At 33.1% G+C, this 18,217-nt stretch overlaps 1 protein-coding gene across 1 annotated transcript; it reads right to left on the reverse strand.

Annotated features, from left to right (window-relative positions):
- Window positions 1-3,168: 3,168 nt before the first annotated feature.
- Window positions 3,169-16,662, reverse strand: LOC142982436 (uncharacterized). The gene is made up of 6 exons (XM_076128950.1): window positions 16,453-16,662; window positions 8,768-8,825; window positions 8,305-8,371; window positions 6,043-8,171; window positions 5,649-5,684; window positions 3,169-4,932 (listed from the first exon to the last, which is right to left on the reverse strand). Exons 2-5 carry the CDS (start codon window positions 8,779-8,781, stop codon window positions 5,666-5,668), a joined length of 2,229 nt encoding a protein of 742 aa, XP_075985065.1. The 5' UTR covers window positions 8,782-8,825; window positions 16,453-16,662; the 3' UTR covers window positions 3,169-4,932; window positions 5,649-5,665.
- Between the last annotated feature and the right edge of the window lie 1,555 nt (window positions 16,663-18,217).

The following is an 18,217-nucleotide window of genomic DNA, read 5'->3' on the forward strand; positions in this document are numbered from 1 at the left end:
GTAATTCAAGTCTTCGCACCTAAGTAAGCTTTCCCAGCTGTTCTAAGCCTCATTGAGTTTCCTAGCTATCCGGTGTTTGGTTTCTCTAGCTCTTTTGTCCGAGTTTGAAAACATTTTATGAGAAGTATCAAAACACCAAAAATTATTCTCACCAAATATTGTATTTAACTACTATATTATTCGTATATGTTTCTGGCCGTGAGTTTCTTGCTAGCTTTTCTCACAAGGATCTTTCCCTTTTTCCGAGCTAGTAGTAAATTCAGTAATCGTGACAACTATCATAAGTGTCAACATTTGACCTAAATTAGTAAGCGATATGATTTTGTTTTTTTATTATGCGCCGTATTGGACAGTGTGTTCAAAGTTTTTCAGCTGTCGCGTCTTGTCCACATAATAATGATTAGCTAAACGAATCTTAAATGCACTGAAACAGTATGTATTGATGGGGAAAGATGAAAAAGCATATGATTTAATATTTTCTATTTGTTTCCTCTGAACTATGAAGTTATTTTTTAATCAACCCAGGACTTCTGACTTGTCACTATATTAATACTTTCTTAACAGCATTTAAACAGTGTATTTAGACCGTAAATCATTGTAAGTGGTTAAGATGACCCATTTGAACGACACTCAACATGTTTACACATACGTGACCTTGAAACACTTCGGTTATTGGTAAAAATAATACAAACATTCGGTTAGAACAGCTTCAGTATTAAATCTGTCAAGTCATGGGGTATTCTAGAAGTAAATAAAAAATGTTTATTTGGAACAGATATTGGCGAGAGTTTAATTGAATCGGACTATTTTCCTCTATTATTTTTGACCTGGTTTTAAAGACTTCACATAGATACTTTACATATTAGATATATCACACATCAGATATTGGAATATTTCACATAAATGTTGGTTACAAAAGCTTTTCTAACTTTACATTAACCTGATGTGCGCAACTGCTCGCAAAGATTAAATGTCAATGGGATCCGTTACTCAGTATTTACGAGGGTTTTTATACACAAGATATAAGAACATTTAATGCTAACAACGGACTATACGAATAATAGTATTTTCTTCAATTAAAAATTACTTTCTAATCCTTATTTACGAAATCAACTTATCCCAACACATACAGTTTCTAAAACATCTGATAATTTTGAATTACATAACATCAATGAAACACAATACATAAAAGGCCAACATTACACCCCATACATACCCATATGCCACCCTAAAATAGATAAGAGATCTCAATGTCATCGGTGGGAACATAAAATGTTTACCAAACAATGAATTAGTCAATGGGCTGAGCGTCAAATTCCTTGTTGTTGAGCACTCTGTGGGTAAACACGTAACCTATGGGTCGTGTGACTGTTATATATGGTTTCTGTGGAATTTCCTCTTCTCGATATTAGGACACAAGTTCTAGGCCTTTTCTATGGATTTTTCTGTTTACATATTCATGAAAAATCAGACGTCTGTTGCACTACTAAGAGAGGTTTACGCTGAGGACTAACTATGGCAATAATTGATATACTAACTAACGTAAATATATCAATTATTGCCCAAATTAGATTTTATTGCGTCGGTTCAAATTCAGGTTAAAGTCAATTATGTTCGTTTTAGTTAAAACAAAATGTGTTTACTTAAATCAAGACTTTAAAGTACACTTATTTTTGTCACTATTTATTGAACTCTTCCATTAGAATCGCCTGAGATTATAACCTTCGCTGTTCTTAATTCTAAGAATATCGGTAATCTAAATAACTTTACGGAAAGGCTTTTGAGTGAAAACTTCACAGTTAAGAAAATGAAATGAAGTGAAATTAAATGAAATAAAATTTGTTTATTTGCTCAGAATACGGTAATTTACAGATGTTAGCTCCAATTACATTTGTATCACATATTTTGCCTTTGCATAAAACAGATGCTCATAACGAAACTCCGAAATCCTTTTCTTTAGGTAAATCACAGTCACATTACACGTCCGAAAACAAAAAGGCAAGTTAATCCGAACATAATCAGATACGTCATGTCGTAAAAGTGTTTGTTACACAGTACATGCATAAGGCACATGTTAAATAAAACAAGCTTTATAACTGTTTTACTGCTTCGCCAGACATCGTAAATATCCATTAAGTGATGTCAAAAACTTTGCTAATATTAGGACTTAGATTAAATGTCATTTTGTTAAGGTAAATGTGACAATGTTGTTGTTAAGTATAGGTTGTATATTTGTTTTGTAGAGTTTTTAGGAAAACCTTACTGTGTAAAGTTTATTTGGCATAAGTAATACATGCTATCTATTCTTAAAAGTTTATCGTTTTCATCATACATGTGGTCTAGTTTTGTACCTAGCACTCAAGGTCCAATGGTGATGTATAATTTGAATTAGAACTAATCAGTTCCTGCCTCGATCCAAATATTGAGAAAATAAAATTTACCATTTTTCAAATAATAGGTATCTAGTGCCAAGAGTTTGACGGAAGAATTTTATCACCTAGTTCAAATTAGATTTTAGGAACAACGCCATCTATTTTATTGTCTATGAACTTCACAATCTTACACTTTCTACGTATGAGAAAAGCTTCACGCATCAGGAAAGAAAATGTGAAGAAGACCATTCAAACGAATTTCTGAAATGTGTGGCCTAATAAAATAGAAAATTTCTCGAAATGCATAGAAATATTAACCTAATTGTAGTAATCATTTGAGATATTATGCTTTTAGATATATAGACTTTAAATATCAGAATTCAAAATACTGTTTTACTTTTGTTTTTATTCGACTTATGTATCAGTAATGTACCTTCGCAATCATAGATGGCGGTGTGAATTATTTCTTAGATTTTAGTGAGATTTATAACGTAAATACTTTTGCCTTTAATATGTGCGTAAAACGATGTGAGATTTTCTCAAAATGCCTTATTTTTTTGCTACTATAACGTATACTTTTAACTGTGTGAAGATTTTACTTGCTCTATGAATGAACTACATTTATCGCAGTACTAAAATGAATAAGTTTATTTTTCTGTCATCTTATTGTAATTAACTAGAAGAAAGTTTTGTTTTTTGGGTATTTATGGAATAGTTAGGCTAATAGGCATCAGTATGAGAGTCATATCGTACTTATCCATGTTGACAAGGAAAGCAAAGATGAATAAAAAACTAATCCAATTTTATACATTTTATTATAAAATTAAATTATACTTACAACTATATATGCAATAGGATTAAGCAAAATATAAAATCTATAATAATTATAATATATTATTTATAATACCTATGTGTATAATATAATATACTTAGAAAAGATCACACTGACTAGATTGCCACACCCCTCGTCTGTTTTCAATATTTTTTATAATTTATAGTTTAATGACTGGCTATAAATATAACATCAAATACAGATAAATAATAATTGACTTTGATACATACTTATACTATAGATACATATTATAGATTCATAAATAGTACACAAATAAATATATATGAACTTGCTACGGAATATATACACATATAAAATATATAAGTAATATAGATAAAAATGTTATTGATAATATCCGTATAAATAAATATTAATACATAATAATAATTATACAAACGTACAATTAAAATATAATATAATATAAAATAGATAAATATTGTTACAAATACATATAATAATATATATTTATTGTCACATACAGCCAGTCAGTGCACTAAAAAGTAAAACAATATTTTTTGTTAATAACAATACACAAAACATGGTTTTTGGGAATATCGGAAATGCCAACATCGTTATGAAAACACGAATCTTTAGTTAATTTGTTAGTATCCGTAACTTCTTGAATCCGCTCCAAACAAAAAATATATATTACGTACTCGTAAAATAAATATATATAAGTTAGATATAATGTTAATAGGGATAAAGGAATCGATAAATAAATATAATAATATGGAAGTAATAGCAATCAAAATATATAATATATAATATAAATAAAATATCAGGTGGGTTAGTCACAGGAATATAAAATAATTATAATTCAAGTACCAGATCTATAATTCAAGTATCAGGTAACTCTCATAATAATTATAATATTTACATAATTAATTGATTAATTAAATAATTAAAAGTAAATTGACGTTTACTTTAATAATTTATTAAATATATCTAACAATTCTTTGGTAAGCTAGCTGTATCATGAGCACATTAATAAGATCACGAAATATAAAAGCATATAAACTTCGATTCGCTATATAGTTCGAATTATATACAAACGTATAATTATTATCATTCATCGTTTAGTATATACAAAATAATATATATCTCATCAATATATTAAAATTAATTTGTGCGTATATATATAACTTCTTCGTTATTACTTAAATAAAGTTATTTATTTGTAAGCATTTTGTTTTATATACGAAAATATATATTACAATTTTTATTATACAAAAATTATAAACAAAAATAGCTTCTTTCAATCCCAATTATTAAGCTAACATATAATAAGTACTTATAATCTAAAACGTTATTGGAACCCGGTTCCAAAAACTAAATTAATAATAGCCAATTTCAGATGTACATAATATTTTTATATGAAAAATATACTAGAATCTGAAATACCTTATAACTAGGGCGACTTGATTTTTAACCTAATATATAAATCTGATTTATGTCGAATGAAATACCATATTTTCGAATAATTAAAAGTACCTATAAAATACCTCGCGCAGATTACAATAACTACCTAATTCGTTAATACTATTTATATATTTTTATAAATACATGTATTATACAATCGTACCATAGATCTAGAGGTCAGTGAACCCGTGATGTTTTTCGATCATTTGAATATCGTCATTGTCTTCGGTGCCTGTGATGATCTGCAACACCCTGAATGCCTTCGACTGACGTGGAGGACCTTCTTGAGTGAATTTGTGATAGTAGACGCTGAAAATATAAGAATTGTAGGGTTAGTTTTGGTTAAGTATTAAAATCGGTTCGAGTTTAGTACATTTTTGTCGAGAAAAAATCATTTTAGCTGTAACAAAACCATTTTTTGAGTAATATGGTATTTTTATTCTATAATAACTATATTTTTAGACTGAAGTTGTGTTAAGTTTTTAATAATATTTGTCAGTTTACGGTTGAAATGAATTTGATACAAATGTTTTAGAATTGTTTAGGTTTTAATAGTATCTACTGTAACAGTTATTTAAGAATGTATTTTTGGTTAATTTTGTCAAATAATTTTCTGTCATGCAGTTATTGTTTATTTTTTATTATTCTTGTACAATATTTTTTATTTTATTTTTTATATTTGCAAAACAAAACTAATCTTTTAATTGATACATTATACACGCGATTAATAACTACAATAAAATTAATAAGCCAATTTGAAAACGTTATTCAAAATTAACAACACAAAGTTAAAAGTACTTTGTATTGGAGTCAAAAATATTACAAAATTTAGTATGAGCCATGACCCGCAATGGAATATTAAAGATCGTGATGAACCTGAGTCGCCAATTAATTATGGCGTAGCGTTAGCAAAGAGTGATTCGATTAGTGAGAAATTATAATTAGATCGTGTTGTAAGAGTGCTAAATATAAAGCAAGCGTAACACTGAGTCATCGAGAGAAGCTGTGCAGTAAAAACTGTTTACTTTGGACCAGAAGCTCCTTAGTACCGCCCACCGAAGCTGAAACGAGGATTTCAATTGTAACATGATATACGCTAGATATTATACGATTTGTGTAATGGGTATCTTTGCAAATAATAATATGCTTGCAAATTCAGAGTTTGAGTAGACTTGTTTGTGTTTAACAATGAAGTAAATGTATAAAATATTTGGGACATAAACTACACACTTAATATAAATGTGCCTAAATATAAAAATGATCGAAAATATAGAAATAACTATAATCTTTTGTGCACATTGCGTAGAAAGTGCAATACACAAGTGCTTATTTGTAGTAGACAACTAGGCAATAAGTGATAAAAAGTGCAATTCTACTTTTATTTTTTCGAAATAAATTGATATGATCTCAAATATTTACCTCTTATTTGAACCGCCATTGGCTCCTTCAATCTGAATGGGGATTATCCTGGTCTTTGGCTCCTGGAAACTCCTATTCAGGGTCGGTAAATCAGGCTGTGGGTTGTTATCTTCTAACCGTACAAGTTGTGGCGACAACACCCTCATGATGCGTTGTGTCGGGGGTGAGAAAGGCGCACGATTGTCTTGAGGATTAGGGTTCATACCAATAGTAATCCTTAGTTGAGGATGGTTTCCTTGACCACCGTGCCTATTATCTCTTGTCTCAGTCGTTGAAACCTCCATTTGGATGGGAATTACCCTAGTACCAGGAGAGCCAGGCCCATTATCCCTAGGCAAGCTCTTACGGTTTTCTGAAGGCTTAGTAGACCACGAAGGCTGTACCGGCTGTTGGTACTTAGGTGGGCTAACCACTTCGCGTACTCCTCTCTGCATTTCATTACTCTTTCTCACCCATTCAGGTTCTTGGTTATCACGTGGTGGAGTAGCCAACTCCCTAGATAGACTTTTCCTAGCTTCCAACGGCCTCTGTACCCATGCGGGTGGTGGAGTCTTCGTCTTTTCCTTCTGTGTCTTGACCCATGGAGGAACAGACTTCGGACTCTCTGGGCAGAAGTATACAGGTTCTTCATTTACGTAAACAACTTCTTTTTGTGGAGCGTTATTGTATTCTGGTTGTGGGTTTTGCCTTCTAGGAGTTACGGGAATAGACATGGTCGACTGGTAACGAGGCTGCTCCTGGTTTGATTTTGGTGGAGATGCCGGTGGTTCTTGATGTCTCCACGGCGCGGTATTTTCTTCTGCCCTGTTATTATTCGCAGCTTGTACCCATGGTGGTGTGTATTGTGGCTGAGGCTTACTTTCCTGTTTCCATGGAGGAACGTAAGCATTTTCGTTCTGGGCCGCATTGTTATTAGCCTGATTGACTTTCCATGGTGGAGTGTAAGCTTGCTCTTGGTTTGAATTAACATTGTTATAAATAGTTTGCTGGTTTTCTGGCTCCCGAGGGTGTCTGTTAAGTGTTTGTGTTCTCCAGGGCGCAGTATTGTTCTCAGTTGGAGGACTCGGTTTCGTATTATTATACATCACATTATTGTTCTGTGGCTCGACGTTCCTTTGGCCAGCTCGAGGTAATGTGTGGAAGACAGGACCAGAATTGGTAGGTGGGCTTTGGTTTTGATAGTTTGGTGAATATTGAGGTTTATTGGGTGAATACTGTTGGTTATTTGGTGAATATTGCTGAGTGTTTGGTGAATACTGCTGCGTGCTAGGGGAAAACGCGCCACGATTGATTTGAGGTGAGTGTGGGCTTTGTACAAGTGGACTGTTAGCAGGAGAATCTCTCTTTTCTGGTTGCCTCCAGTTATTATTGGGACTAGGTGAATAAGGAGAACCACTTGAAATTGGTGTTTGACCAGAAAATGGTTGAGGACTCTTGTTGAATTGTGAGTCTTGTCTTTGTAATAATTCCCGTGTGGGTGGTGACCCGTGGGGAGATGACGAATTTTGGTGAGCGTATTTGGCCTCGGGCCTGTGAATAGGGCTCTCGGGCTGGTTCTGGTGAGCGTAAGGAGAACGTTGGTAGTTATTCTGTGGGGTATAGCTCTGAGGCTGCTGCTGAGTAAAGGAGGAAGGAGGCATTTTAACAGTCAGAGGACTTGGGACCTTATCAACATATCTCGGTGTGTTTCCTAACTTCTGTAACTCAGCTTTTTCAGCCTCCCAGTGGTAAGGACTGTTCGTTTTTCGTAACATTCCGATGGGATTTTCCGGAATTACAATTTCGGGTCGTTCGCCTGGTACGATTGGCTTGGGGGACTTGGAGTCGGGGACTTGAATAACTATCGGAGGAGGGGGAGGGGGAGGGACGGGCATTTTTGGTGGCGGTGGAGGAGGAGGAATAGGTCCTCCAGGACCTCCCTGAGGATGGTAGTTGCCATTACTAGGTTGTTGTGCGTACTGTGGTTGTTCGCGTTCTTCCCAGGATCGCTGGCGGGCCAACCTTCGTGCCATGCTTGGAGTACGAATCTGGGACAGGTCGAGGCCTCCAGGTGTGTAAGTGAAGGGCTTCTTATCTTTCGTCATCATTGCGTTTTGGATGCATGCTGGGGGCTCGACGGAACCCATGGGCTGAAATTCAGAAAATACACAATTTTATCACCCGCATTTTTATCATCGTGCAAAGATAGTTTTTAAAATCGAAATCTTATCCATATTATTCTAACAAACAAATTATTCATAAACATAAAAAATTAAAACTTACATTAACTTGAGTTTTTCCGTAGTTGGGAATTCTGCCCATGTGTCCAGCGACGGGCGCGGCTCCGTACCTGGAAACCAGCCAAGTTTCGCGTTATTTTTACATGAACTGACATCGTCGTGGACATACGCTGCTTGGCTGAGGGCGTCTGAGCTAACCTATTCTACTTTTGAGGTTATACGGAAACCGTTGATGCGATTGTCGAAATAGAACTTTTTTATTGATGATAGTGTCGTGTGCCCATTCCTCATTCGGAATTTGAATCGTTAGTTTTAAGATTTATGGCACCAGATTTGAATAACGAAATGGGATTAATGATATCTATTATTATTAATATGGACTATTAAACAGAAATAGATCTGATTCTAAATCAGCACCGTGCCATACAGTGGAGATTATTTTCAAATCAAAGTTTGTTGCTAAGAATCTTTGCCTTGATTATTAAAAAAAATGCAAAACTTCTTACCCGTTCTGAGCCATTATATTTCGTTTCGTAAGTATTCAGCAGTCCATACAAACACGACCTGAAACAAGAGTAATCGTTGAGCGAAGATGTAAACACACATTTTTGGGAAACACATGAGCCACACCATATGCTCAGTCGGCCAAGGTCGGGAGCTAGGTGAAAGTCTATTTGTGGAAACTGGAGCGTTATGTTGCAGTTTCAACGGATTTGTGCACCTCTCGGCGGAAAATTTGTTGTGTGGAGATCTTTGCGTACAACATCGTGAATTGATATATTTGTAGGGTATTAATGAGCATATTCATGCACACATTATATTATTATGTTCTCTGGATGTGGGTCTATTATCTGAATGGTAGCACTTGCTATTGCTATTTTAATTGTTTTGAGAAGTTTCTTGAAATATAAAATATCATTGAATACCTTAGACGTATCGTCAGATTTCATGAAGCATTTTTTTAGTTGTCAAAGTAATAAGATCAATTACAAGCATTTGAGTGCACTTTGCCAGTATACTTTTATTTTTATGAGACAATGTACTTTCGTTGAAAGTCCACAGCAATTAGTCAGAGTCCAAGACGAATGACCATAAAGTATTGATGCCAGAGATGGTATGTAATGTTAATAGAATTTTGGCACTCTCTCTATAATTATAGTACGTGGCTACCGGCCAGACTTATATTTAGGCACTAACTGCGTCTTCCAAACCTACGTGACTAACAAATTGCCATAGTCGTTCTACATACTCTGTATAAACAAAAGAATCAACAAAGTTTCGAAGTAATGTGGAATATTATAGAGCTAGAATTATTTTTCAGGGGCTAATCTGCGAAACTGCCAAACCAAAACTTATACTTTTCATAGTCCTATAAACTGTTTATATTTTCTTAATTTTTTAAATACTTATAATAAAATATCTCGTTTAGTTTAGTTCTTAAATAACAGGACGCAGCGAAGCACAGACATTGCATTGTTATTGTTTTTTTCAAGATTGGTAATTCTTTTAATCTGAAATCTGTAGACATTGTCTACTCTTCTCATGATCTATTTCTATAGTGATCTTTCTATACTAACAATCGTTTTGAGGTGAAGAACAGATATGCAAAATATCTGTTGAATCATACAAGCTGTTGTTGTTTTTTCTTGCAAGCATTTTAAAATGTGTGGTTTTTTCTGTCTTGGCATAAATATTGACAGTTTTTTTTATATTTCACAACAGATTTATGTGCACGCGATCCTTTAACCAATTAGTTGAAGTAATATTTTTATTTTTAAACATAGATTTTCAAATTATAAAAATGTTTTTTATATAATTTTTCAAATTAATTTTATTTATATAATGTCTGCAAGTCATAAAAATGATTTCACCACGAAAGTAAATACATAGTTACTTTATATTTAATGGAGAGTGGGTGTAAGTGGATAAAGTGGAAACTAAAATATGGCACCTTTTTGTTAATAAAGAAACTAATTTTATCCTAAACTCATACTTATTCTCTTGATTCCTCGATGTAACGTTTTTATAAAAGTTCAATGTCTCTCAACGTAAATCTTTTAAAATTGTGAAATAAGATATGTATTGCCAGCCCAATATTTCAAAAGTAACGACCATTTGAATGATTTGTATAGGTGTGAATGAGTAAACGACTTTAACCTATATCATCTATATTCTTTAATAATAGATCCTGATTAATTGTGCACTACTTTCTTTACCGTGCTAATTCATACGAGTTGTCACATAATGTAGTTTTGCGACTGCAAAATTAAATACCAATAAAAAGCCGAGCTATACATAATAAAAATTCTTCCCTGCATAATAACACAATCTTCTCATGAGGCTAATTATTATTCTAGCCGCACTTCGTAAAATTCAATTTAGGTTAATTATGTATTTAGACTAATTTTATCCTATATCATACCTGAATACGTAATGTATTCAGGACCTAAATGCATTTATGTATTAAAGAGTAGATTACAAAAAGTACACTATGGTTCGTATAGTGCCTGAAATTCACTCATAGTCATAATTTCAACCGCCCATTTCTTTCTTTCCCTCCATTAAACCCCGCTGAAATTACGCAAACGATTATGAAACGTTATGATAACGTTGGCCAGTCACACAATAATATACAGGGTGCCTGAGGGTGCTATTGTTAGCCGAGGACGTGGAACTGGGCCACATGCGCGCGCGCACCTGAACGAGCTTTTACACTTTCAGACATTTCCAACGACCTCCATTTAAATAACGTACACAGGTGTTGAATTGTAATGAAATCATTTAAACGAAAAATAGAGGGAATTGTTGTAAAGAACGTTTCGGATTGATATATTGTTTTCTAATTCCGTTTTTCAGGTCAGTATCCCGCTGTTAATAAATTTGAAGTGACTAAAGTAAAGCAGTTGACTGTAGTTTTTATTGTAGTCGTCACAAGAGAATTCATATGTCAATATACACTTGTATTCTCTCTACTCCTGACATTACAAAAACATATTGTATTTATATGGTAATCAATTCATTTTTAATGAAGCCTCTTAAACTCATCTCTCTACCCATCGTACAGTTTCTCTTTAAATTACAAAAAAACCTTATAGAGGTATGTTATGAAAATGTAGTCATTACATTGTTATAAGAGGCCTCTTAATAAAAACCCTTTTCTCTATTCATCGTGTTGCTACTAGAAATCTACGGAACCAATTGGAAAAAATAGTTATTAATCGGTATGCTTCTCTATCTCTAAACAATAACAATTTTATCGAGCAACAAAGCGAAAGACACAAGATATCTAGCTATAAGACTCTAGCAGAAGTCTGTGCGTATTATTATAAGCAACATAAACAGGTCATCTCGGTGTTACAATCTTTCACCGAAGACAGACGAGGAATGCAGGCCAGCGGTGGCGAGTAGCGGCGACAGAGGGCACGATATCAAAACACTCCTGGCAGCTTTACAATGTTTATATTTTACACATCAAAGTACACACCTTATAGTCTCGTGTCGTATTACAAATACACAAACAGTTGCAAAAAAAACACGAGAAAACTGACTGTGATTGATATCAACATCCATTTTCAATTACGTGTAAGACTGTTCATCATTTTAAAGGTCGTGACAACTTACTTATAGTACTCTCATAGCCGAGTATAAAAAGTGCAAAAATATCATGTTTTCTGTAATAATATCTATTTGGCGTTATTAAATATGCTAGAATACATGCAGTAGAGACGAAAGGCATAAAGCATAAAGATTTATGATTGTTTCAGAGTAGGCCTGTGCTATAGTTAAATTATTTGTCACATGATATAATAGTCGCCGGAAGCGATCTATTGCCAAAATATGCCTATCCCGACATTATTTATTCTTCTTTCTTTTGTATTATTCTAAATCTACCTGTGCGTAAATAACTCATACCCACTACACAGATCTTTCTATTTCACAGGCATTTTCTTCGATATACTTTACAGATTGTCAGTACGACATGCTTACTGAATAACGAGTCGTTAGTTTTCTGTTATTCCAGTTCTCCTACGGCTAAGAAAAAATACATCCAGTTTTCTAAAACGCTTGTTTCATTTATTAACTTAAATCTGTCTGTAAACATATATGCAAGTAAAGTCCAGGTGTACAAGTTATTATTGAGCTGAAAATGTTGGAGATATTAATCATGTACACCTGTGCCAAGTCCAGCGCTGCTGCAACCGGATTTGACGCAACCGAACCAAATTACTCCACCGACATAATACGAGTATACCTATAAGTGAAATACTAAAATAACATTTAGTAAAAAGTTTATAACATAATCTTGTAGCTTTAGATTACGCACTTATTGATGTCAATTGTTCGGGGATAAATGTTGTTGTGCATTAGTCATCGATTGTAGACTGTTTTATTTCATGGCGGTAAAGTTTAGTCTTGTTTAGTTTGTAAACCAGTGCATGTATAGTCTTACAGTGGTGGATTATATCAATCAAATAATTAAACTGCGAAATAATAAGGAAGTTTTTAATAATAAGCACTTTTTATAATAAGCGCTTTTTATAAATAGGAATAATGCCTTGAGTTTTATACTCAATATTTTTTAAGTTAATTCCGAAATCACTAGTTAAATTTCATAACTTGACGACTCTATCATCAATAAACTTGGTAAGAGTCATTCATAGGTACCTACTGATAGTTGATTTAGTATAATTTAATGTTGTTGGCAATTTAAGAGTCTACAAAAATTATAGTAGTTTTTATCTCTTATTGTATGAGAGTAACTTGAAAATTCATAAACCCGCTAAGGATTCTACAGAACCAAATATTGGATTCGCTTTGTCATGTTTATGAAGCAAGCAGATTTACTTCTTTTTGACCACCGACGAAGTTACATCTAAATTGAATAAAACATTCCGGGAATATTCCTTTCATCCTTTTAAATTAAAAGTAGATTGTGTGTTCCTGTTGTAAATGTTATGTTTATCCGGTGATTTCACTTATTCGCGCGAGGTGAGGTGACGCACTTGTGTGTCAGTGTCCGTCATCGACTTACGAGAGTGAAGTAAGACCTGTAATAAGGTCGATTAACTAATTTAAATGTGTTAAATTGATACTGGATAAGTCTTAATAAGTGTAGAGTAGTCTTGGATAAGTTACCTAATGAGTGACTTTTGCGAATAGGCAGCTTTCGAGCTTAAAAAAATAGAGTACTTACAAAAGCAAGGAACATATCCATTAAGCTCTATCTGTATAAATATTGGTTACGAGTAGGAATCAAACCTTTGAGTTCAGGATACCCAGTACATGTCATATGGGTTAAATTTAGTTACGTATATCAATGACTCCGCATATATTAATGAACAAACATTTAAAATTTCTCGCTTTATCTAATGTAAACATAAAATTTTACATTTTACTTAAAACTGGGTATTTTCATCGGAAAGAGAAATGAAAAGGAGAACGTTTCAACATCCAACAACAAAGTCATACTTAATCGTAAAGAACAGGACAAACACTTCTTTCACATTCTTCTACGTATCTTCTTAGAAAAATATCGATTGATATGCCGTCTTCCTTACTTTAACATATTCACGGCATATGTTTGAAGTTAGTGACGGTTAGAGCTTTGTCCCATCAAGGCCTACGCATTAGTCACTAAACTTACGCGGATTGTGCGTAATGTACACACACTGTCTCATGTGAATAAATTTAATTTAAATACCTACCTAGTATATTATTATGTAAAATAGAAATGACATAAGTTTAAATAATTACAATACTGTTTTTGAAACTGTTGAAATTAACTTTCATATATTGGAACAACTATTCCATAAAAATGTGTAAATAAAAATATAAATACGATTTAAAATGACCTGTAACTGAAAACACTTGATGCGATAAAATTTGAAAAATGTATTTTCTAAGTAAAAAAAACATTAAAACTATTAATGGGTGCGGTATTATTGTTCTGACTTATGGAAGTTATTAAACGGTAATTATATTATTAACTAATTACTTAATAGTAACAATGTTAAGTTGTTTATGTTGTATGTACTATAATAAAAAGCTTATGACTATCATAAAAGTAAATTGAATGTTATTGTCTATCTATAAACTACTATTATTGCTCATTAGCAATTTATTTTTAATATTGTATTTTACCTTTTCTCGCTCATAAATCTAAAGCCTTTTTAAAACAAAACTTTTATTTTTTACGTAATAATTATATAAACAGAATTAAATTATCAATAGAAAAATATATACATAAAATATAGAACAAAAACATCGCCACTTACTAACTTACAAAACGTTGAAAGCAATCAGTATACCTATTTAGTTAAAATTGGCGATCTCGATTACAGAATTTGAATACAGCTTCATTTTTATTCAAACTACGTAAAATAAAATACCGAACCTATTATAATATTAATTATTACCATAGATTGCCTTGTCTCATTGAAAGTCACCGATAAAAGCTATTATAGCAAAGTATTGAGCAGTTCAAACATAAAGAAGCCGGTAAAATCAATAGTTATCATAAAGTAACGAATATTTAACATAGCTCAAATCGTTATCAGTAGATTATAACCAGTTAGATATCGAAGGGTAACCTAAATTGATTAATTTTCGTACGACGGGTACCACGGTACCGAGGTTGGGACAAAGCTACTTTTGTAAAACAGCAAAAGCTGTTATCTATACCAATATTATAAAGCTGAAGAGATTTTATTCTTGTGGTGAATAGACCATTTATCGAGGAAGGTTTTAGGCTGTATAACATCACGCTACGACCAATAGGAGCAGAGTAGCAGTAAAAAATGTTGTGAAAACGGGGAAAATTATGACCCATTCTCTCTTATGTGACGCAAGCGAAGTTGCTCGGGTCAGCTAGTGCATATTATATATAAAAAATGCTTAATAGATCAGAGACCGTAAACGCCAGACCTTTTTTAAAAGGCCAAAAGCTTGTCATTGTTTCCTCAGCCGTCGGAAAATTTTAACAGTACAGTAGCACGATTCTCTACAGTCATTACTGACGACTAACAAAAGTTTGACATTTAAAATGTACTGCCAAAATAGTTCCTACGAAGCCTGTTAGAGGCGCTGATCAGATTGTAAATTTCTCGATGATAAGCCGGTTGTCGGTAGTCGATAGTAGTAGAGAGAATGGAGATACTGAAAGGACGAAGGATATAGGATAGCTGTCAAAGCTGTAATGACCCAAGTTACATAGCCCGGAGTTTGATGACATATCCGATAAATGGCAAAAGGCTCGTCTCAATACTCGCATATCGTAGTCTTTACTTGTCCTCAATTGGGACTGACATTGTAAATCGCGAAATTCGGGTGTTTGTTTCACCTCAGCCTAAACCTTTGGGTTTCACAGCCGTGATGTTATAAAGTGAATATTAGTTTATGTAAAGGTCGCCATTTAATGTTATGATGTTGTCAAAATGAATAAGACTATTTCGGAACGTTGCAAAGCATTGGTGACGTGTGTACGCAGATCACATGTTTTAAATAACCTTCTTTTTATAGCATACTTATAAATAAAACTACTTCATTGAATGGTCGAAGTTATTTCTATGATACTTTGACTGTTTTGACTACGACTCTACATCACTACCGATCCCCTTTAACACCGTCGTTAGGGTCTGAAATGTTTTTAGTCAAAGCTCTGATAGTACCTACTTTATGAAAAAAAATTGTTTTAATCTCTGCTGAATTAAGTGTTTGAAAATATTGGCTTTATACGAAATCACAAAAATATAGAAATAAATAAATCACCATTATTAATGAATTACCATTTAGATTAACCTGTCTTTATTTAATTAATATTTATTATTATAGTTTCTATTCAAATTGTTTGTTTAAGTTCGTAAGAATTAATAAACGTTAGTAAATAAACAAGTACTTTTTTAATATAGAGGAAGTCTTCAAATGAGTGATAAATTGGAAGAGCTCTTAAAAACAGGTAGAGTTGCCCGCGAAAATTAAAAACATCACCTAAAGAAAACCTTTTTTCGCAAAAACAATTGAAATAAACTCCTGAGAAAACACACTAATTTGTATTTTAAAATTATACACAAAACATGATTTAAAACTTAAGAACTTTGTACATAAAATTATGAAAAAGGAAAACGATAAGAAAAGTTGGCTAAAAGTGTACAAAAGTTTAAAGTGCAATAAACCACATAGAGTAAGGACTTACCTGAAAAGTCACTTAATATAATCCAAACATAGACTGCACAGCACAACAATAATATTCCAAATGTGGTTGTAGGGTTGTTCTCGTAATAAGTCGAATCTCGTGGGTAGTGGTAGTGACGTGCGGGGGTGGTAAACTCGGCGCGGGCGAGTGGTACCGTTCGTTCGTTCGGATGTGATGCCGGCCGCCCGGCCAGTACGCCAGCCGCCCGCGCGCGCCCGCCGACCGCTTATAGTGATGCGATTAGGTCACTATCGATATCGATAACACAAAGCTTCTGCGTACTCAATTGACAATTAGTGTGCGTCAAATTTATGGTCACTGTTCAGTACATTGCTGCTTTGACGTAACGTGCTAATCATTATAATCTAAGTAAGAAAACAATGTACCGCATGGTGGTTTTTAAATAGTTGTCAACTGAGACAAGTGATAGTTCCCCTGTTATGCTTGTGTTTTGTAGGATTCATGTAGTAGGTACTTGACCAAGATCTGACTTTTGATCCCAAAGGTTCTAATAGTAAATCATAAATCCGAAATATAATGTGAAGGTTACCTCTCAATCGTATGAAATAAATATTCGGTTATGTTATTGGTAAACACCAAACATCATACCCATAATCTGTGTGTATTAAGTGTTCAATAATTTAATCTGATAATCGCAGTATAAATATTGCATAAATCAATATAATTAACATGGTAAAACCAGTACATTACGATGTTGTTAATTACAGCGATATTTCATTTCATTATATCTGTTTTATGGAGACAGATTATAATCCGTCATCAGGCGTATTAATTAACAAAATGTATTTTCAGTTACATTTCAGATTAACAGATTCCGGAACTTGTATGTCCGCTTATGAGCGTTGCAAAATGCAGACATATTTAATATCATTCAGATTTAAAAACTGACAAAGCAATATGTACCTACCAATAGACATAAAAAAGAAAGGCAATACTTTTTTTGGTTATCAATATTAGTGTCTAAGTGTCTGTGATGTATCGACATAATTTTCTTAGATAACGCGCATCACTAGAGCTACTAAAAGTTTTATTTCGGCCCTAAGCCGCGAACTAGCTACTACTCTAAACTGCCCAGTGCCCAGCACAACGACACGTCATCATTTTTATCCCTAATTATTTTCCTTACTCATCTTAATGTAATATTGATTACTAGTAATAGATTTTTGATTTATTACTATGTTACTAATCGCGACCGAAAATATTTTCAGGGGGAAAAGTATCATAGGTGTTACGCTATCAGAGTAGAAAATGTTATTAGAATTCGTAATGTAGTTTTTTCGTAAAAAAGTAACAAACAAACATATTATCCATCTCGACAAACTTTCGCACTTATATTATTAGTAGGAAAATGACAAACGACTTTATAAGAATAGTCGTAATACGTCTTTTTATAATTGCCTTTGCGTAATAGTCAAATAGGTATATAGGTACCATCTGTATGGTTATGAAGCATCTTTAGTGCTTATGATGTTTTTATAAAACCCACATTATGCTAATGGTATTTTGACTACATCTAAATATTTTTCTAAACTGATAAATTCCGCGTCAATTTTTCTTCTCCATTCATAATATTACATAAATTATTTGTTTTCATTACGATATTCAAAAGCATTTATCCAACGAATTCCAAAGTACTGAGACTATTCTAAAGATAAACATATTATCACTTGTACCGAAATAATATCGATGATATAAATCAAAGAGCGACTAGACTAGTGTCCAAGTCATCTATTATTATAATCGC

The sequence above is a fragment of the Anticarsia gemmatalis genome, chromosome 21 (assembly GCF_050436995.1).
Source record: "Anticarsia gemmatalis isolate Benzon Research Colony breed Stoneville strain chromosome 21, ilAntGemm2 primary, whole genome shotgun sequence".
Classification (NCBI taxonomy): domain Eukaryota; kingdom Metazoa; phylum Arthropoda; class Insecta; order Lepidoptera; family Erebidae; genus Anticarsia; species Anticarsia gemmatalis.

Excerpts from the sequence above, each read along its gene's own strand:
- LOC142982436 (XM_076128950.1), bottom strand. Across the intron at positions 8,172-8,304 it reads ACGGAAAAACTCAAGTTAAT|CCCATGGGTTCCGTCGAGCC; the intron begins GTAAGTTTTAAT and ends TCTGAATTTCAG.